This window comes from Apodemus sylvaticus, chromosome 16, assembly GCF_947179515.1.
Source record: "Apodemus sylvaticus chromosome 16, mApoSyl1.1, whole genome shotgun sequence".
Classification (NCBI taxonomy): Eukaryota; Metazoa; Chordata; class Mammalia; order Rodentia; family Muridae; genus Apodemus; species Apodemus sylvaticus.
Window position 1 is genome coordinate 85,788,115 of NC_067487.1, and position 22,889 is coordinate 85,811,003.

A 22,889-nucleotide genomic window follows, 5' to 3' on the forward strand; every position below is an offset into this window, starting at 1 on the left:
TACACTTACGCTACGGCATATGGACATGCATACTACACACATAGAGAGGGAGGGAGGGAGGGAGGGAGGGAGGAAGGAAGAAAGGGAGGACAGCATATGGACATGCATACTACACACATAGAGAGGGAGGGAGGGAGGGAGGCAGGGAGGGAGGGAGAGAGGGAGGAAGGAAGGGAGAGAGGGAGGAAGGGAAGGAGGGAGGGAGGGAGGGAGGGAGGGAAAGACAGAGGAAGGAAGGAAGGAAGGAAGGAAGGAAGGAGGGAGGGAGGGAGAGAGGGAGGGAGGGAGGGAGGGAGGGAGGGAGGGAGGAGGGAAGGAGGGAAAGACAGAGGAAGGAAGGAAGGAAGGAAGGAAGGAAGGAAGGAAGGAAGGAAGGAAGGGAGGGAGGGAGGGAGGGAGGGAGGGAGGGAGGGAGGGGGGGGAGGGAGGGAGGGAGAAAGGAAGGAAGGAAGGAAGGAAGGTGGGCTAAAAGAAAAATTTTTTTTAAAGAATGACATGACAGCTCTGCAGTTAAGAACACTGGCTGCTCTCCCAAAAGGCCTAGGTCTGATCTCCAGCACCCACAGGGCAGCTGACAATCACCTACAGTTCCTGTTTCAGGGGGTCCTATGCCCCTTCTTCTGCCCTCCACAAGCAATGCATGAAATGATGAATAGACATACATGCAGTCTTTTCCACACACATAACATAAAGTCAATCTTCTATAAAATTTTCTTTTTAAAAAAATAGCATAATATATTGCACATATACAGAGCAAAATTCCTAACATAAACATATAATTATATTACATATAGAGAAATAAATAATTCAAACACAAATAAACTCTCAAATTCTCCTAGAAAAACCTGAATTTAAAACTAAACACATGAATTTAAGACCTCTATCTTCACATGGTATGCAATAAAATTGAAAATGCTTAAGAATAACAAAGGCTACTAGTCTTCTGAAACTAGCAAATTCAGGGCAGTAGGAAAGAAGAGAAACTGAATTAGAATCCACTGTCAAATGCAGAAGTTTGCCAACTAACTGGGTCAAGAACAAAGAATTATCTCTCGTCTATATCTATGACATGAAGAATTCATGAAATTCCTAAGCCCAACCTTAAAGATAAACATACTAGCAGACATGCGGACAGATGTAGCATTGATTTCTCATTCTCAGTGCAATTTAAATCAACCACAAATTTAAAATGAAAAAAAAAAGTCCATCATTGTAACAATAGTATCTTTCTCAAGTTCCAAGTTCCAACAAGGCAAATGGCATTGTACAGGCACAAAGTCCACCAGGAATACCTTGATTGCAAGAAAGAATAGCTTCCTTAGGTCTGTGCACTTTGACTTGGGCTTCTGCTAGATGACACCACCCAGCTATGCAGAGAGGGCTTTCCTTCAAGCCTAGAAGGACGAGGTAATCACAGATACCATGGGTTCCAGGGATCAAACTCAGGTCCACACAGGCACAACAAGCGCTTCCTAACTGATCTACTTCCCTATCCCCAGCTGTCTAAAACCACAAATCACAGTATACTAATGTTTCTGTGCTTAGAGCTTCCTCAGCACGCAGTGTAAGCTTTTTAACAAAGCTGGCTAGGCTATGGACAACGCCACTTCTTGTCCCTTCCCGCGCATTCCCATACCCCAGCCTTACAGACCTACCCTGAGCAAGTTTTCTCCTTCGCTCTGCCTGTCCATAAACACACTCCTTGACCTCACTGTCTCTCTCTCACACAGTTCACCAACTTTCCTCACCCTGTCAGGTATATCCCAGCTTGAATGCAAGTTTACCCAAAACACCACACCTACCTACCATGACAAAGTTAAGCCTCTCTACTTCTAAGGCTTCCTCAAAGTTTCTCTATTGTACAAAAGAAATCACTGCGAAACATAAAGTTGAACTTTTCTACACTTTTCCACTGAAAAATTGAAATTCAAATCTAAGAAACCGGTTCCAGAATATGCATATATATTTTCCTATGAGTTTATCTCCTTACATGAGGCTAACAGTCCCTACAGACTGACTACCCACGTGCCATAGTAAATGCTACACACTGTACATTCATTACCTTCTGTTAGATGGCTAATAGCATCTTCATACTTCTTGTCTTGTAAAGCTGTAATGCCTAAGCCAATAAGACCTGGACCACTTTTTGAATTCATTTCCACTAGCTTACAACAATACTGGTGTCCCTCATCTGTCAGGCTCCCTGAAAGGAAAAAAAAGCATCATGAACATGCATGTACACATACATGCGTGTGTGTACAAATGAGTATATACGTACTACTACCAATATCTATATACATAAATGCCATACTTCGTACATACTTTACCAAGTCCTGAGTTAAGGAACTAAAAACATAAATAAAGCAGCAAAAACAGAAAACATTAATGCCTCATTAACACTTTTAAACACTGGAAGTAAAACTACTTTACATACATACTCTGAAACTGAATTCAGGATCAGGAGGATTCAGAAGAGAAGCTTATGGCTCCTGGTACGTGGACTGTCCCAGAGCCAGGGCTTGCCAGGCCTCTCCCCTACTCAACATTCAGCAGCATTACAGATTTACAGAAAAGAAACAGAGAACCTTACTGGTTCCCTGAGGGAATAATTCATAGCCAGAGGCACAGTACTGGACTCTGGTCGACATCTTTTGCATCTTACTATCAAAAGACACTGCACTAGATTTACAACACTGAGTACAGACTTGGTCACAGTCTCCTTAGGTATACATACAGAGCAATACACTGCACATATGTTTTAATCAAATGATTTTTGTCTATATAATAATTGTATTAATTATACAATGCTGTGGCAATCTTTATTTTAGTAAAACAATTTAGGTTAGAAAACATATATTTTGGTATAGTTCCATTCCAATTTCTAGAAATTCATACCAAAAAGAAATAAAAAGTAATTTATTTTTACACTTAATGAGGAGCATTCAACACCTTAATAAACTGTTTAATCACACAGGGAAGTTCTTAAGAAGTAACTAAGACACACAAAACAGTACACATGGGGAACAAATAAATATAATTAATATTTTAACCTGCTGTTTTAACATCTATTATAAAATAACATCCCCAAACCATATATGGAATCAACTGACTCAATCAAAGATAGTAAAAATAAATTATTAGCATAATACCATTATATTTCAATATAATCCATATCATGTGCATATCAATAATCTCTAAGTAATGTTATATAATGATTTACAACTTCAAGTTAACATAAGAATAAACATATTCACAATAGCAAAAAATTAAATATAAAATTTTTAAAAAATTTTTTAAAATACCATATGATAAAATATAAAACCAAAGTGGAAGAAGTATCACTTTGATTAGTTATTATGTTTCCAAACATGATTACCCTTCTGTCAAGGTCACTTCACTATGCCTCTACAAATATAAGTTCCAAAAACTGACACAAGTAGTGCCATGCCCCCAATATCCTCCTTTGTAATGATGTGGCTAAACAAGTTCTACCCTGAGCCATCTCCCTGGGCCCAGAACACATAAGCCTTAATGAAGATGTTTTCTGCTTGAATTTAAAGAAACAAGAGCCTCCTTGTCTTCTTGTATTTCAGTTACAAGGCAAAACAAAAAATCAAAAGAGTCATTTAGCAAATACACACACAAAAATTCCTTTTGACAAATGGCAACTCGGAAAGTTGTTCAAACTGTTCCATGAAGCTTGACAAATGAGTCACACTGAAAATGAGTCTTGAGGCTCAACCCACAAAGCGAGATGAAGAAGGACTAGATGCACATGACCTTGGGGGAGAGGACACAGCGATTAGCTGCTGTGAAGCGGCAAACGGGGAGGGGAGTAAAGTCCTCTGGGGGGAAGGGTGTGCTACTTTTAGCAGATTTCCAGGTTTCTAGAAGTTCTATATTTTCAGAGTATGTAGCTTGGCTCAGTATGACAAAAAGAGAAACCATGCATAACTCTGCACTGTCCTGTAATAACTGGAGTGCGTCAGCCCAGATTATTAGAACAACTCACTAGAACATAAACTCTCTGGTCTCACCACACACAAGCATCTACCCATCCTGTTTCCATGATACAAACCGCCCATTCAGTTCTACTCAATACCTACCCATAAACGCGCTTCAGGAATACTTTGTTCTGTTAAGACTGAGTCTTATAGAATATACTCTTCAAACTTTTCCACCAAATAGAAACAGAAGGAACACTACCCAACTCCTTCTTCGAAGCCACTATTACGCTGATACAAAAACCATACAAAGATCCAACTAAGAAAGAGAATTTCAGGCCAATTTCCCTTATGAATATCGATGCAAAAATACTAAATAAAATTCTTGCCCTCCGAATCCAAGAACACATCAAAACATCATCCACCATGATCAAGTAGGCTTCATCCCAGGGATGCAGGGATGATTCAATATAAGGAAATCCACAAATGCTATCCACTACATAAACAAACTCAAAGAAAAAAAACCACATGATCATTTCGTTAGATGCTGAAAAAGCATTTGACAAAATTCAGCATCCCTTCATGCTAAAAGTCTTAGAAAGGACAGGAATCAAGGCCCATATCTAAACATAGGAAAAGCAATATACAGCAAACCGGTAGCCAACATCAAACTAAATGGAGAGAAACTTGAAGCAATCCCACTAAAATCAGGGACTAGACAAGGCTGCCTCCTCTCTCCATATCTTTTCAATATAGTTCTTGAAGTCCTAGCTAGAGCAATTAGACAACAGAAGGAAGTCAAAGGGATACAAATTGGAAAGGAAGAAGTCAAACTATCACTATTTGCAGATGATATGATCGTATATTTAAGTGACCCTAAAAACTCTACTAGAGAACTCCTACAGCTGATAAACAACTTCAGCAAAGTGGCTGGCTACAAAATCAACGCAAGCAAATCAGTAGCCTTTATATATTCAAAGGATAAGCAGACTGAGAAAGAAATTAGGGAAATGACTCCCTTCACAATAGCTACAAACAGCATAAAGTATCTTGGGGTGACTCTAACCAAACAAGTGAAAGACCTATATGACAAGAACTTCAGATCTCTGAAGAAGGAAATTGAAGAAGATCTCAGAAAATGGAAAAACCGTCCATGCTCATGGATTGGCAGGATTAATATAGTTAAAATGGCCATCTTGCCAAAGGCAATCTACAGATTCAATGCTATTGCCATAAAAATCCCAACCCAGTTCTTCATAGAGCTAGAAAGAGCAATTCTCAAATTCATCTGGAATAACAAAAAACCCAGGATAGCTAAAACTATTCTCAACAGTAAAAGAACTTCAGGGGGATTCAGTATCTCAGACTTTAAACTCTACTACAGAGCAATAGTGATAAAAACTGCATGGTATTGGTACCATATCAGGCAAGCGGATCAATGGAATAGGATTGAAGACCCAGAAATGAACCAACACACCTATGGTCACTTGGTCTTCGACAAAGGAGCTGAAAGCATCCAGTGGAAAAAAGATAGTCTTTTCAACAAATGGTGCTGGTTCAATTGGAGGTCAGCATGCAGAAGAATGTGCATCGATCCATTCTTATCTCCTTGTACCAAGCTCAACTCCAAATGGATCAAGGACCTCCACGTAAAACCTGACACACTGAAACTAATCGAAAAGAAACTGGGGAAGACCCTGGAGGACATGGGCATAGGGGAAAAGTTCCTGAATAGAACACCAATAGCTAACGCTCTAAGATCAAGAATTGACAAATGGGACCTCATAAAACTACAAAGTTTCTATAAGGCAAAGGACACCGTCAAAAGGACAAAACGTCAACCAACAGACTGGGAAAGGATCTTCACCAACCCTAAATCTGACAGAGGGCTAATATCTAATATATACAAAGAACTCAAGAAAGTAGAACCCAGAGAACCAAATAACCCCATTAAAAAGTGGGGTACGGAGCTAAACAAAGAATTTTCACATGAAGAACTTCGGAGAGCTGAGAAACACCTTAAGAAATGTTCAACATCATTAATCATTAGGGAAATGCAAATCAAAACAACCCTGAGATTTCACCTCACACCAGTCAGAATGGCTAAGGTCAAAAACTCAGGAGACAGCAGGTGTTGGCGAGGATGTGGAGAAAGAGGAACACTCCTCCACTGCTGGTGGGATTGCAAGATGGTGCAACCACTTTGGAAATCAGTATGGCGGTTCCTCAGAAAACTGGGCATGACACTTCCTGAGGACCCTGTTATACCACTACTGGGCATATATCCAGAGGATTCTTCAGCATGCAATAAGGACACATGCTCAACTATGTTCATAGCAGCCCTATTTGTAGTAGCCAGAAGCTGGAAAGAATCTAGGTGTCCTTCAGGTGGAGGAATGGATACAAAAAAATGTGGTATATTTACACAATGGAGTACTATTCAGCCATTAGAAACAATGAATTCATGAAATTCTTAGACAAATGGATAGAGCTGGAGAACATCATACTAAGTGCGGTAACCCAGTCTCAAAAGATCAATCATGGTATGCACTCACTGATAAGTGGATATTAACCTAGAAACTTTGAATACCCAGGACATAATCCACAAATTAAATGATGTCCAAAAAGAATGGAGGAGTGGCCCCTGGTTCTGGAAAGACTCAGTGCAAGAGTATAGGGGAATTCCAGAACAGGGAAGTGGGAAGGGGTGGATGGAAGAATGGGGGGATGGAAGAGGGCTTATGGGACTTGCGGGGAGTGGGGACCCAGAAAAGGGGAAATCATTTGCAATGTAAAAAAAAAAAAAAAAAAAAAAAAAAAAGACTGAGTCTTATGCAGCCCAGGCTGGCCTCAAACTCGGTATGCAGATTAACCCCTGCTCCTACCTCACCCTACCAAGTGCTGAGATTACAGGCATGCACCACCATACTCAGCTTTTAAATCAATGTTTTCTCATCAGTCAGGATAATCCTTTCACTATGCCTTTATTATCCTTCACACACACACACACACACACACACGCACACGCACACACACACACACACACACACACACGCGCGCGCACGCGCGCACGCACACACGCACACATGCACACATGCACGCACATATGCACATAGTCATCTCCTATTCCCCTCAAGCCTCCATTTTAGCAGAAAGCCCAGGCCTCTTGCAAGCTACACAACGACTCCCCTTACCAATCTGCTACCTTTCTAAATGCCCATAGAATGGTACTGGTTTTTATTTTGTTTGATAGTCGGGGTTTTACGGCATTTAATTTTTGTTTCTGCTCTATCCAATTTACTCTAGAGCAAATTCTAAGTAAAATCTCAAATCCATTTTATTGCAAATCTGAAGGAATGCTAGACAGGTATGCACTTTGATGAATCTTATGTTTGAAAATGTCTCATTTGTTTCTTACCCTATAATTCACACTGATTGAGGAAGGAATAGACCCTATCAGAGAGATTACGAAATTTACATGTGAAACTCTGCAGATGGACTTGATTCCATTTCTTCCTGCTGTTTTACACGATACCAGAATACCAGACCATGTTTATGCAAAAAAAAAAAAACAAAAAAACAAAAAAACACCATATTATAGGCAAATTCATGCTTACTGAGGAGGCACTCAGTCAGTTTTCCAACAGAAACGCCCCAAATACTTCCCTACAGCATTTGGAGCAGACAGAGGAAAAAATGGTGCTAAGCAGAACTGGAAAGAAAGTAACCCTGGTGACTAATTCCCACCAGCAACTGTGACAGCCACAAAGGCCACATCCCTGTGTCACACACGGGGCCTTATGCTACACTCTGAAAATACTGGATGATTTTGAAATAAGCTTTCCTATGAGATGAGAGACAGAAACGTGTATCTCCTTGTGCTGACAGATGCCTTGTCAATCTTGTCTTCCAAGGGCTTAACACAGCATTTGTCATGTTCAGTCTGCCCTTCCTGCAGTGGTCCAGAGAGAAGACATCACCACAGTCCTCCTCCTGCCCCTCTGAAAGCTTGCGGCTCCATCACAGGGCTTTCCTTCCTCTGCTTTTCCCACGGATGCAGTTAGTAAATGGGTCCTTCGAAAGTCAGTTGGATGGTGTTTGCCAGAGCAAACACGTGAAGGAACATTGCGTTAAAGGGGACACGGGTGTGGGAAGCTAAGGCTTCTCCTGAAGGAGCATTTGCTGAAGCAGACACAGGAAAGAAGATGTTCTGCTAAAGTAAGCATGTGTAAGGACATTCGATGAAGGATTCTTTGCTAATGACACGCAGATATTGGTCTGCCTAACACTGCATAGTGTCCTGCGGTTTCTTGCCACTTCCATGGACTGATACGCTACGCACGCTGAGGCACGTGCTGACACAAGGCACATGGAGGACACGTGATGTTCAGAAGGTATAAATCGGACTCCATGAAGTGATAGAGCTTGGTGGGCTAGCACAGCTAGCTGTTCAATGCTTGTGGGTCTCATGTCTTCACTGATCGTCACTTCCCTGAGAGGCACGGCTGAGAACTTCTCCTGGTGTTCCTGTTGGTCCCTGCTGTTGACGAGTCGAGCCAAGGCTGAGGCCTGGCTGTCTCTGCTAGGTCATGTCACAGATGGTGCTAACCCAACTGGACTGAACTAGACTGCTCGTATCTGTGAAGTGTTTGCGAGTGGATCGAGCTACCAGAGCCGACCTGTGAACTGAACTGCCGATTTTCAGACAGCACAGACGGGAACTGCTCCAAAGAACCTTTCTAAACCAGTCCACGTCACCCTCTCCCTGCCCCATATCCTTTCTTTTCCACTATCTCCAGTGGGTGATGGACTACAAGGGAGAGTAAAGCACTTAAGAACCATCATTAAAAATAGGTTTTGAAAAAAATTAAAGTTACAGGAAAATTCCTCAGTTACCTTTCTTCATAAACTTCTAACTACTTCAATTTTCTCCGTCATTATTTCAATTCAATTACTTTTATTTAAAGGCCTTAATAGTAGATTTTTCACTCATAAAATCAGTTACTCAGTCTATCATAACGGTCTACAACATATTCCTTTCTGAAATATTCTTTCCTGTCTTCCCATCAGCCCCCCCTCTTGATCTGCAGCCTTTTCTTCCTCTTCTCCGGCCAGACAGCCCTGCCCAAGAGCCATCCTCAGTCTTGTGCCCTCGGGCTTCTCTGATGTCAGCCTCTCCATTTTACTTTCCTACAAATGATTTCCAAGCTACATGTATAGCTTTAGTTTGCAGATTTCCCATTTACAAATGATTGATGGGTTTTAACTATTTTGAAAATAACGTTGTCCTTTCCTATAAGACACTGAATACATTTTCCATTCATTGTTCCTTTGTATCATGAAATCATATTCCAAGTTCACTCACTCATTCCTGATGTCACCTGGTTTAACCACTCTAGCGTAAAGTTAACCTAAACATTTTTAGCTTAAGCCCTTGTACTTCATAAACTAATTCACTCTGATACTTTTGGTGCTTTTTCATGATAGTTAAAAATACTCTTTGAAAATAAGAAAAAGATCTGCTTACTTGTTGGTGGAAAATCCAAGACTAGAAGTACAATCATCTGTCCTCATACAGACCAGGAGGACTTGAGGAAGGGTAAGGAAGGAGAGCAGAATCAGGCAGAAGCAGAAGAGGTACAAGGGCCAAGGCCTACCCGGAGTTCCCCCTTAGTTTCCTCCAGAACTCAGCCATATTTCCTGAGTACCCCAGACAAAATGTTCTAGGCATTCACCAATTTTGCATCCAAGTGAAGAAGATTCTCTGCACCAGGAAAGCTCTGCGGTCATCACTTAAGGGACTGTGGTCAGGTCTCGTCACTCACGTGTGTGAACCTATCTGTCTCAAGTGAATAAATGCATGCATACAAGTGTACTCCAGTCAGCACACACCATGCTATTCAGCACAAACACTGAGGACAGAGGCCAAGGAGAAAAACCACGACAATCAGTCTGCACAGAGACCAGCCTAGATCACAGACAGACATGGCTTCCGATGAGTCGGTTCCTATAACCCAGCTGAGAGCAGTCAGCTCTCTCTACCAAGGAAGTCTGAGAAACAAGACCACCAAGCCACACTTTCCACCTTGAGCACGCGAGATCACTTACAGACCATCAGTTCCTGATACTGAAGACAAAAACAGACCACCACTATGGCACTAACATCAACACTGTGAAGCCCAGTGTTCTGACAAATCCTTTTCAGAGTCCTCGAGACCTCGTTAAATAATCCAACCTATTCAGTCAGAGAGGTTTCCGTTACTCCTTCTGTATCTAGTGCCACAGCTTTACACCTGACATCTGGACTACCTGTCAGACCTGCTCCATCTAATGTCAGAGAAAATTCAAGACATCCTCCAAGTCCCACCCCCTAAAGGACGTCACTGAATTAAAAATAAACACATAATAAAAGAACTTCACTGATGAACAAGTAGCTTTATAACCCACAAATCCTAAATCACTCTACTTTCCTGTATTTGTCAGACTATCTATAAATAGCAACATTACACAACTGTATTTCTTTTATGTCCAGAAACAGCAACGTACTATTTTATACATAGTAAGCAGTGTTTAATTGGTTGCAGTATCACACTTATATAATCACACATCTCTGGGAAGCAAGATAACAAACTTACCTGAGTCAATTAAGTACAAGCAGAGCACTTCCAGTGGGTACTGCACAGTAGGGTAGACAGCTATCATCCCTTCACAGGCCTTCCGTAACCTATTCGTCTCATGAGGAAACTTGAAAATATAAAAGCATAATAAAGTGAATCCCGTTGGCAGGAAAGCTTATGTGTGACCATTTGCATAACTAGAAATACATGAACGTCACTTACTTTAGACAGACACTGAATAAAATTCCTGTAAAGTACTTGGTGATCTTCACTGGGAATGTTATCTGCTAGGTCCAGTGCATTCTCAAATGCAGTTAAGAGCTGAAACAAACCAAAAAGCTATTGTGTAGCATACTTAGTGAAAACTGTGGTGAGCACTAAAACGAGCTTCAACTCCTTTATCAGAGCTAGAACTTCAACTGTCTGGACCTCATAATTCTTTCACTTGGTTGATTGGTTGGTTTTGTAAGGCCAGGGGTCTCGGCCAGTCGTCCTGGCGAACCCCGAGCTTGTGGAAATCCTCTTGCCTCAGCCTCCCAACTGCAGGGGTTACAGATGGAGCCACTGGTTGGTCCCGACAGTGCCACGCACCTGGGTAGGTGCCTGCAACCCAAGCACCCGCCAGGTACTCTTTATAAAAGCACATGTAGTCACACCCATAGATATGCTATGACCTCAGTGTTTCTTAATCCAATCAAGTTGACAAGATTGGTCACTACAACCAAGCTCCACTTTCTGTCACCTCAACATGTCATCGATGGCAACTATAAATACAAAATGTATAAAAAATACGTAAAATTTACCTGTTCAAATAAGGGTAATGATCTCACAATAAAGGAAATTCAACTTAAAATTATATATCATAGTTAAATTTTTCAAATAACAAAGCAAATATTCTAAATGGAAAAATACATGACAGATTTTTCTGAGCACTAAACTTCATCCCTTTTCTTTTTAATGATTTATCTGCTTAATACTTAGAAATAAATTCTTTTTTTTTTCTTTTGGTTTTTTGGATTTGATTTTTGCCAGACAGGGTTTCTCTGTGTGGTCCTGGCTGTCCTGGAACTCACTCTGTAGACCAGGCTGGCCTCAGAAATCTGCCTGCCTCTGCCTCCCAGAGTGCTGGGATTACAGGCATGCGCCACCGCCACCACCACCCGGCAGAAATAAATTCTTAAAACTCTATTACTGCCGGGCTGTGGTGGTACATGCCTGTAATCCCAGCACTCTGGGAGGCAGAGGCAGGCAGATTTCTGAGGCCAGCCTGGTCTACAGAGTGAGTTCCAGGACAGCCAGGGCTACACAGAGAAACCCTGTCTCCAAAAAACCAAATCCAAAAAACCAAAAAAAACAAAAAAAAAAAAAAAAAAGTACTCTGTCATACACACACACAATAAATAGCTTAAAAAAAACTCTATTACTAAGGACAAAAAAAGGAGCTCTAGAGAGAGCAGCAGTGTGCAGGTGATGTGGAGGGAAATGGGAAAAACAGGGCTGGGTTTGATTAGGGAGGAAAAGAGAAGAGTGGGAAGAGCGAAGAACATTAAGAAAGCAAATTGTTTTTTATTTATCAAAAATTACATATAGTACATATAAATATATATATACATACATAGTTTAAATGAGTAAAGCTGACAGTGCTCCCCTCAAGAGCCATACGCTATCTAACTAAAACCCTAATAACAGAAATGATAAACTAACTCCCTTTCTGTATGGTACTGCGGGGCACTGCTATTGTCCTTGGCTGCAGTCACTGCTGTTGAAGACACCACGCACTTTGGATATAAGACTTGGAAGATGAGAACTTGGTTTGACTTGAAAGTACCTTCCCTGAATGCTAAGTCTCCTGAAGCCTAGGAATCCCACAACAACAATAGCAATACATCCTAAAGATGCAATGGTGGCGCTCATGCCTTGCTGGTAGCCACCATCTGCCTAAGTGGACTTAAGGACTGCTCAACAGGAGGGAAATCACACCTAGTACTGGAAACCTAGACTGCTTCTCAAGGCCAGTGAAGTATGGATCTTAGAAAAGATCCAGCACAGCTCACTCTCTACAAAATATATACAGTGTGACCCTCACTAGAGAAGCTTCTCTTGTAACAGAGACCATTAGAGAACGCCACCACTGGTCAAAATGCAGAGAACAGCTGAGCCTGGGGTTCCCAGCCTAAAGAGATACCTCCCTTAACACAACTCCTGCATCTGAGGCTCAGAGAAAATTGCAGAAGAGAGGATAGAAAGATTTAAGTGCAAGAGGACTAGTAAATCTGCTGTGAAACTGTTTTCTCTAAGTTACAGGGAAGGACGTCTATGATACCTCAATAATATGGCTGCTGAGAGAAGACCTGAGTGAGGAAAACCATGTGAACATGGAAGAGGGAGTCTCACAGCCCCATCCCAGTCAAACAGCCATAGGGGACTAAATACTGAGAGTAGGAGCGGGCTTCCCCAGGAAGGCGTCCCTAATTAACAGTTAAACAATTCAACACCAAGTGCTCAGGCCTTGAAATCATACACATGCATGCAACACTGAATGGCCTCAGATAGGTATAAATGTGTGTATGTGCATATGTATTCTATAAGAATTAACATCTATGCATTTACATATGCATGGAGGGGTTGGAGGAAAGAAAGAAAAGGAGAAAAATGTTGCAATTAATTTTTTTAAAAGGATTATGAAAAGTATAGGAGGTAAGGAGAAAGAATAAAAGATGGTTGGATATGATCAATGAATGTTTTATGTGTGAATGTCATAAATATGCATGGTTAATACATGTTTATTAAAAATTGTTAGATACTGTGATACACTTCTGTAACCCTTAGTATGCAGCAGACTGAGGCAGAAGGATCAAGCATTCCAAGCTAGCCTAGAATGCAATGAGACACTATCTCAAAATCAAAAACAAAACAAAGAAGCAAACAACAAACAAGTGTGTGTGTGAGTGTATATGTGCATGTATGTATATGCATATGTGAGTTTTTGTGTGTATTGTGTATTTGTGTGTATCTGTGTGTGCATGTATGTATATGTGCATGTGTTTATGAGTATGTATGTGAGTGTGTCTGTGTTTATATGTGTTTATATGTGTTTATATGTGTTTATATGCATACATGTGCCTTTGTGTTTGTGTCTCTGTGTGTGTGTGTGTGTGTGTGTATTAACTGGAGACAGAATAGAAAGAAAAGGTGGAAGAAGAGATAATGGGGGAAGGAAAGAAGAAATGAAAAAGGAAGAGAAGCAGGAGGAAGAGAAGGAAGGAGAGTGAAAGGGGCAAAGAGGAGGACAGCAAAAAGAAAGGCCCAGCCGAGCACACAAGCTCAGTTCAGGGCCAGCCCAGGCAACACAGCAAAATACTACACTTTTCTTTAATGAATTGAAGTATAAATAAATCAAAAATATACTTAATTTGGTGTGGTTGATACTCTGTTAACTTACAGTATTTCAAGAAATATAGTAAAGCTATATTATGTAGATAGAGCTTAAGAGAAATTGATGAGCTGCCCAATTTGTCACTACTAGATTTCTTCCACAACTGCTTACACACAGACAAGTCATTATTATTGTATGCTAAAATTTGGACCTAAACATCTTTGAAAGCCATGGGTTGAAGGGTTTGTTGCCAGTAGTGTTCTTGGTAGGTGGCAGAAGCTTCAGACAGTAAGGCTGAGTGAAGGGAAGGCAGGCCCTTCCTTCGGCTCTTTCTATCCTAGCCAGCACATGTGAACAGCTCGGATCTGCATGGGCTCCTGGCCTTGCTGCAGCTCAGATCTGCATGGGCTCCTGACCTTGCTGCAGCTCTGATCTGCATGGGCTCCTGACCTTGCTGCAGCTCTGATCTGCATGGGCTCCTGACCTTGCTGCAGCTCTGATCTGCATGGGCTCCTGACCTTGCTGCAGCTCTGATCTGCATGGGCTCCTGACCTTGCTGCAGCTCGGATCTGCATGGGCTCCTGACCTTGCTGCAGCTCTGATCTGCATGGGCTCCAGACCTTGCTGCAGCTCGGATCTGCATGGGCTCCTGACCATGCTGCAGCTCTGATCTGCATGGGCTCCTGACCATGCTGCAGCTCTGATCTGCATGGGCTCCTGACCTTGCTGCAGCTCTGATCTGCATGGGCTCCAGACATTGCTGTAGCTCGGATCTGCATGGGCTCCTGACCATGCTGCAGCTCGGATCTGTATGGGCTCCTGACCTTGTTGCAGCTCGGATCTGCATGGGCTCCTGACCTTGCTGCAGCTCTGATCTGCATGGGCTCCTGACCATGCTGCAGCTCTGATCTGCATGGGCTCCTGACCATGCTGCAGCTCTGACCTTGCTGCAGCTCTGATCTGCATGGGCTCCTGACCTTGCTGCAGCCTGATCTGCATGGGCTCCTGACCATGCTGCAGCTCTGATCTGCATGGGCTCCTGACCATGCTGCAGCTCTGATCTGCATGGGCTCCTGACCTTGCTGCAGCTCTGATCTGCATGGGCTCCTGACCTTGCTGCAGCTCAGATCTGCATGGGCTCCTGACCATGCTGCAGCTCTGATCTGCATGGGCTCCTGACCTTGGTGGCCTCCCACGCTGTACACACAAAGCAGCAGGCAGATGGTCAGCATACTCTCAACCTCTGCAGATGTGAACCCTTCCTTCTTTTAAGTGGGTTTCTTATACAAACACTTAATATTCAACCCTTTGGGGACTGCCTGGCATACAGTACATTCTCAACATTATTTTCTGAACTAAAAGCAAATTACTAAATAAACAAGTAAACATATAAAAAATTTTCATTGTGTAGTTTGTAACAATTTTTTAAACTGCACTCAATTTAACAAGTATACACTGAGTAGCTACTTGTTACAATAAAAAATTAAGTTATTATATGTAAGAGATATTCCCAACTATGGATTAAAAACTAATGTTTTATATTTTAAAAATCCTTTTAATGACTTGGAAATCAATACACTAAAAAAGAACATTACCTAATATAATCTAACTATGTGTATGTATATATATGTGTGTGTGTGTGTATGTATGTGTGTGTGTATATATATATATTCCAATTGAATTATTAAGTATTAGCTAGCAAGTATAAGGAATAACAGCAACAGAGTAAAACTTTCTACAAGTTACAGCAGTTTTGTGAAAGTCAGTTTTTACATATTTCCCTTTCTACAGTGACTAAGTTAATGATCTACTGGATTCTTATGAATACAAGGGCCTGAAATTCTAATATTCTAAGACCCAAGTCTGCCCCTTCAAATTACATGGGACTGTAAGCAAAGGTTTCTAATTTTATCAGCAAAAAGAACCTCGAGGAATTGCAAGCCGAGCACGCATAGTGCTCACTGTGCTAACACACAAAACTTTCCTGTGTCACTGTGTTTCCACTTTCTAATCTGAATTAGGTTATGAGCACAGGGTCCCCAACGGAGGAGCTAGAGAAAGGACCCAAGGAGCTGAAGGGGTTTGCAGCACTATAGGAGGAACTACAATATGAACCAACCAGTACCCCAAGAGTTTCCAGGGAGTAAACCACCAACCAAATACACATGGAGGGACCCACGGCTCCAGCTGCATATGTAGCAGAGGAAGGCCTTGTTGGACATTAAAGGGAGGAGAGGCCCTTTGCCCTGAGAAGGCTCCATGCTCCAGTTTAGGGGAATGCCAGGACAGGGAAGCATGAGTGGGTGGATTGGCGAGCAGGGGTAGGGGGTAGGAAGTAAAGGATTATTGGGGGGGCAGGCAGGAAAGGAGATAACATTTGAAATGTAAATAAAGAAAATATCTAATTACAGAGGCAGATGCTAGCAGCCAACCATTGGACTGTGCGTGGGGTCCCCAATGGAGGAGTTGGAGGGCAGACTGGAGGAGCTGAAGGGGTTTGCAGCCCCATGGGAAGAACAACAATGTCGGCCAACCAGACCCTCCAGCGCTCCCAGGGACTAAGCCATCAACCAAGGGGTACACAGGGTTCCAGCCACAATTGTGGCTGAGGCATGCCTTATTAGGCATCAGTGGGAGGAGAGGTCCTTGGTCCCATGAAAGCTCAATAGATGCCCCAACGTGGGGAAATCGATGGGGTGGGGTGTACTTGGGAGGGGCTAGGTGGAGGGTCATCTTCTTGGAGGCAGGGGGAGGGAAGATGGATTGGGGCTTTTCTGGAAGGGGGAAAACCGGGAAAGGGTATAATATTTGAAATGTAAATGAAGAATATATTCAATAAAAAAAAAGAAAATATCTAATTAAAAAAATGAAAAAAAATAAACTTAAAAAAAAAGAATTAGGTTATGAACGTTCATGACATAGAACCTGAGAATCAACCCGGACAATACCATCTGCTGGGTCTCATTATTCTGATCTTCTATATTTTCAGCTAGCAACTGACTCAATTTTCTCCACAGCTCATAAAGCTCTTGTCTGTCTGCTCCGTCTTCCTGCCGTGTCTTTATCAATCTATACCATGTCTGAGCCACCTGGTGAAAAGAAAATTGAAATAGTTATGTTACCATAAACTTAAAATGTTAAACCTAATGATCAAGATTATTTTGTCTATTAACACGTAAAAATACCAAAAGTAATATACCACATGCTATATGAACTCTGACCCGAAAAAGAAAAAAAAAAAAAAAAAACTTGACTAGGCAAATTTCCAGAGCCCTTCTACCAAAAATATCACTAAGACACAAGACAGATGACCACACCGCAACCTCCACAACTCAGAAGGTCACAATACAGCTCACTAAGCTACACAGGGTCATGACTTAGGAAACTTAAACTACTCTCAAAGTTTCGAAGTTAGGATATCCTAAATTTGAATTTTTTTGGGGGGGGGAGCGTTCAAGATAGGGTCTCTCTGTGTAGCCCTGGCTGTCCTGGAACAGTCTGTAGATCAGGCTGGCCTCACAGAAATCCACCTCCCAAGTGCTGGGATTAAAGGTGTGCGCCACGACCGCCTCGCCTAAATTTGAATTGTAATTCAGTTTCTAAAACATTGTAATTTAGTTCTCAAATTTCTGAAATCATACTGCATCTTAACTTTTAGCTTTCATTAAAGCTGGATGAAAGTGTTTTGCTAACATTTCTCTGAGAAGAGGCTGAGAACCCTGCCCACCTCCAGGTGTCTCCTCTCCTGGTGATACAGGTCCACGAGCTTCTTACACACGTCACACCACTTCTGTCTGTCAACACTTAGGTTCAAGAGAAAAAGAAAAAGAAACTTTCATTTGATAGCAGAAACCAAAGACTTAAAAGCTTGAAACAACTGATACTATAGTATATTTTTACACAACAAACCTTATTATCTTGATCAGAAATTTTAAAATTCTAAATTGAGTCAATCATCTTAACCTTTCAGTCTATTTCAATCACAAAACAAAAATTGTGACAAACTTGTGGAAGATAACTGTTTCTGAATTCCCAGTAAATGTTCCTTCTATCTCTGTGGTGATTATTTCTGGATGTCAAATTAACTATATCTGGAATTAACAAAAAGCGAAGCCACTGGGGCAGCTGGGAGGGATTTTTCTTGACTGAATCATTTGAAGTAGGAAGACCTGCCTTCAAACCTGGACCACATCTGCAGGGGGCAGTCAACACAAAGGACTTAAAGGAAGGAAGGTGCTCGTGTCTGCTTTCCCTGGCTCTGCTCAGTCCTGTCCTTGACGGGCAGTAGCACCTTCTCTGAAATTCCTCAGTTTGCCAAAGACCATTTCACTGAGCTTCAAGGACTGCCCACTGTTGGAAAATGGACTTTCCACTGTCCATGGATTACATGGACTTTCCACTGTTGGACCACAGCCTGTCAGCCACTCTAATAAATCTATGTATATATGTAGACTCATTCTATCAGTTTTCTTCTCTAGAGAGGCCTAGCTAACACATGTCAATGAATAAAACTATTCCAATTCAAACTTGTAAAGAGACTTGCCTTTCCCCACATATTCCTACCTTTCATAGAGATCCAACAGCTTCCGGTAAACACCAGGTAAATCATCCTTAGCATTTATGTGATTACACTTCTCATACAAACTTGCTAGCCCCTAAAACAGGAAGTGGCAATGATTATTCTTAGCAAAATTTCATACATCCCGAAATTTATTTATTGTGTGAAATAATGTACTAACACCTACAAATTAGCATACTTTACAGATGGCATGTGTGTGGAATTACCCTCCAAGTACGCTAAAGGTGGTAGGGAAACTCTATAGTTCAAGTCTTTATATTTAAAAATAATCTACTAGGTAGGAAGTTAAACAGTGACTAAAGTTAGATTTGTCATCTAAATCTAACTTTAAATTAAAAAAAATTAATTTTGTTCATGAGACGGGTTTAAGTACTTATTTAACACTGGAACTTACATTTTGAACAATGGCAAACAAGCACTCGCCCTATAGTACAGACCACAAAGCCCGCCCCCATACCTGCCAATTACAGACTGCAAAGCCCGCCCCCATACCTGCCAATTACAGACCGCAAAGCCCGCCCCCATACCTGCCAAGCAAGGAGCTGCTCGGGCTCGAGCTCTGCTGCTTTCTTATAGGCGCCCTGGGCCTGATCAGGCTGTTCTAGCTCCGCTGCAGCAACACCAATAAAAACCCAGGCATTATAGTTATTTTTCTCTTGTTTTAACACTGTCTGATTAAAAAAAAATTAAGAGTAAGTCATTACATTTTGGAAACTACTTAACAAACAACAAAACAATAGTCTGTTATGAATCTGCCACCAACAGAGAGACCTTAGAATCATAGCTAGCCAGGTACTGTAAATGAAAAACTGTAAAGGGTTTGGAGAATGAGGTGTTTTTCTGTAAAGTGCTCAACAGATCTTGATACCTATATCAAATGTCTCGTCCACCCATGAGAATGCTGGGTAGAAGAGAACAGTAATGCCCAGCCCCGTTCCGGTCATCAGCACTTCATCCAACAACAGTTTCTTTCCCATAATAATATTTTCCCATAGTAAAGATGGATTCTTCATGGTAGCTATAAGTCAGTTCATCCTAATATCAATACACCAAACATGTTCAAATACACAATGGCGGTAAATGTTTAAAACATACAAGCCATCTAGAACAAAGAACTGAGATGATGCTTTCAGGAATTAGAGCACCTGCTAAAGTAAAGTAAATAGTTTAGGGCAACAATTAATATGTTCTAGGGAAAGAAAAAAAAATCCAGAAGCCTCTCAAGGTTTTGCATATTCTAGGGACAATCGCCTTTCTATGAGTTGAACTTCTCCAATAATTAGGCTTTTGTGCATTCACACACTCTAAGCAATCTGTCACCGGTGTACTGTCAAGCTAGACTCTATCCAATAATGCGCCTCCTACAAAACTCAACCAGGTATCTGCCAAAGTGAAACCCTAACACTAGGGCTTGTTCTGCTCATGTTCTAAACACCAAGTACAACTGCTGACACATAACTGCTTATCACCTACACAGCTACGTGTCGGCTGCCAACCACTAATTACTGTCTGACTAAAGATCAGAGCTTCAGTATCCAAGATACATTTTAAAGGAAACAATCACATACAAAAGAAATGTGGTGAACACAAGCAGAAAATTCTGAGGGGACACAGAGAGAAAAGTACCTAACTATATGTACACAACCTAGAGCCAGCTTCCCCAAAGGAATGCTTATACCATGCTATATGAGACAGAAGCACAGCAAATACACTCTTGGGTAGTTTTTCTTTAGTGTCAACCAGTTCTGGGTTACCATAGATAAGAGACGCCTCTCATTGCTTTGTTCTCCACTATAAATTATAAGCTACATGATGAAATTCATGTCAAAATTTTACCAGAAAGCTAGCCATGCTAAGTAAGTGCAGGAACATGGTAGCCGGATGGCTCCGGGAGCCGTCCAGGCTTACAGGACTAAGTGCAGGCCCTGAAACTCAACGCAAAGGTGGAAAGAAAACTGGCTCCACAGAGTTGTTCTCTGATCTCCACATGTGTATGCCCCATACCATGCACATATACGTCACACACACACTAGCATATAACAGTAACTATGTGGACACACAAACATATGAGCATTATCAGAAAAGCTCCGTGCTGGAGGAAACGGTTCCTCTTATATATCACACATACTGCATCCTCCATCTGAACAGACTGTTCACCTTTTGTGCCAGATTAGCACCATCTTGACTTTAGATGTCTGCTAATCTTAGTCATCAATAAATTCTCAAGAATATATCTCTTACATCAGAGAGGCTGGTACCTTTGCTGAGTCTCACAGCCAAGTAATTAATAAACCTTGAGGCCACTAAAGAATTAGGATCAAATCAGGTGTGGGGACGCACACTTAGGATCTCAGCACTCAGGTGTCAGAGGCAAGCAGACCTCTGTTAGTTCAAGGCCAGTCTGGTCTACAAAGAGAGTTCCAAGGCCAGACAGAGCTATACAGAGAGATCCTGTTCTCAAAACAAACAAGCAAACAAATAAATTAAACAAAGCAAAGCAAAACAAAAATGCTGCTGCAGATTTAGCCTGTTTAACCTGCCTTTAGGAGTACAATGTAACAAACAACCTTACCATGTTACACAGCTTTAATTTTAAACAGCATATTCTTTCATGTTCCTGATTCAAAAAATAATGCACATGTGTCTATATGTCTGCTATGATAAACATTTGCTGAAAACAGCATCCCGGACAAAAGTGTCCTTAAACAAATAGCCACCATAAACACTGGAAGCAACATGGACATAAGGAGTATGTTTGTTGAGGCTTCACTGTCATGTTTGCTTTTTTGAGTGTTCTGACCAGTAAAGTTCAGTCCCTTTCAAACTCAAAGAATGCTTTCCCTTTGTGATGCTTTCTATGCTGATCAATAAGGCTTAGCAAAAGCCCTTTGTGAGGGACAAACTCACAAGACAGCATTCAGGCAGGCACAGACAACTCCAGAACCATAAATTACAGACAGAAGGGTCGGTCACAGGGAAAGAAGCAGGGAATCAAAATTGGGCTTGTTCTTGGCCAAAGTAATCCAAGAGGAAATGCTTTGATGTCTTCCCCAGAAGTGCACCAGTGGCTCTGGTGCCTCTGAGGTGATCTCCACTGTTTCTGACACGCCCACCCAACCAATTAGTTATTGTAATGGTCTCATTGTAACAGCTCTGGACATTGGCCTCGGCTTCCTACTCCTGTGGCTTCATCCTTCCTTAAGATCCACCACTGCCACACCACCTCCCGCCTCCCCTTCCTGCCTCCTCTGCCTCTCTCCTCATCATTCTTAACATCCATAACTGAACTCCATCAGTCACAGAGTTCACTTAAGTAGCACAAATCTTTAAATGGGCCCTTATGTCACCAAAACATAGAAGCCATCAGAGAGAAAATGGTCTTATTTTCCCATTGTCCAGTATGTTATCTGCACCTGTCTTTTTCCTGCTCAAACAGAAGAGGAACTAAAGGCCTCCTCTCAGGATATGGGCTGCATCCTGTCACCCCCCTAAGGACTTCGCTTCTACCACCATCCTCTCTCTAGCAGTCAATTTCTCTTTAACAGGAACATTCCCAAGAGCACACAAGAAAGCTTTGGAATCTTGATTCTTCTACCCACAGGTCAGATAGAATTTAGAATGTCAAATACGTTCAAATAATAAAGATGCTGAGTGGGCAAGGAGGCCAGAAGGTAAGGTGCCTGCTCTCAAGTCCAGCGATTGGAGTTCAAGCCCCGGTACCCACCTGGGAGGAGAGAAGTGATCCCTACAATTTGTCCTCTGACTTCTAAAACCATGATACACACAACAGACACATTTTAAAATACAGTACAAGCATAATAACAACAACAACACTAAAGTATAGTAACATCCCATAATGCAAGGTGCTTATGATACTTCTGCCTTCGACAACAGGGCTTTGATAATTCAGCAACCGAGACTATCAAGTGCAGCACTAGAAGCCTACCCCACTTCCAAGGAGAGAAGAATCTTCAGGTCCTACCACTTAACTAAATATGGGCAGTACAAGACTTACAGCTACAAATAACCCATAAACTGGTAATGTAAATTACCCAAGAAACAAATACCCTTTACCTTGCAATGTTTCAAAGCTTCTTTGTACTCTTTGTTTCTGATTGCATCTCTTGCACTTTTTAGAGCAGTCTTCACTTCTTTGCTGGACATTCTATCAAGACAAGAAGCTATAGTGAATCCACAAGAATATCTCCCTAATGATAAGAGTCCCAGTAACTTAATCGTCTGAAAAAGAAAAATCTAATTCCTTCTCTCTGGAATATGCTTCCCCTTCTACTATAAACACAGCTCATTCCCTCAATTCTTCAGATTTCTACAAATGTCTCCTAACGTTGGACCATTCCCTGGACGAACTTCCT

The 22,889-nt window shown here is 41.6% G+C and overlaps 1 protein-coding gene across 4 annotated transcripts in view; it reads right to left on the reverse strand.

The window, feature by feature from the left end:
* Skic3 (SKI3 subunit of superkiller complex) overlaps positions 1 to 22,889 on the reverse strand; it is a 108,914-nt gene that overhangs the window by 76,860 nt on the left and 9,165 nt on the right. For all 4 annotated transcript variants that reach the window (XM_052159608.1, XM_052159611.1, XM_052159609.1 and 1 more), the window contains 9 exons: positions 22,591 to 22,681; positions 19,044 to 19,187; positions 18,501 to 18,592; positions 17,665 to 17,740; positions 16,886 to 17,026; positions 10,784 to 10,882; positions 10,580 to 10,688; positions 2,063 to 2,203; positions 1,293 to 1,394 (listed from right to left, as the gene is read on the reverse strand). In XM_052159608.1, the coding sequence (XP_052015568.1) occupies positions 1,293 to 1,394; positions 2,063 to 2,203; positions 10,580 to 10,688; positions 10,784 to 10,882; positions 16,886 to 17,026; positions 17,665 to 17,740; positions 18,501 to 18,592; positions 19,044 to 19,187; positions 22,591 to 22,680 (994 nt within the window). In that variant the 5' untranslated portion in view covers position 22,681. The remainder of the gene's footprint in view (positions 1 to 1,292; positions 1,395 to 2,062; positions 2,204 to 10,579; positions 10,689 to 10,783; positions 10,883 to 16,885; positions 17,027 to 17,664; positions 17,741 to 18,500; positions 18,593 to 19,043; positions 19,188 to 22,590; positions 22,682 to 22,889) is intronic.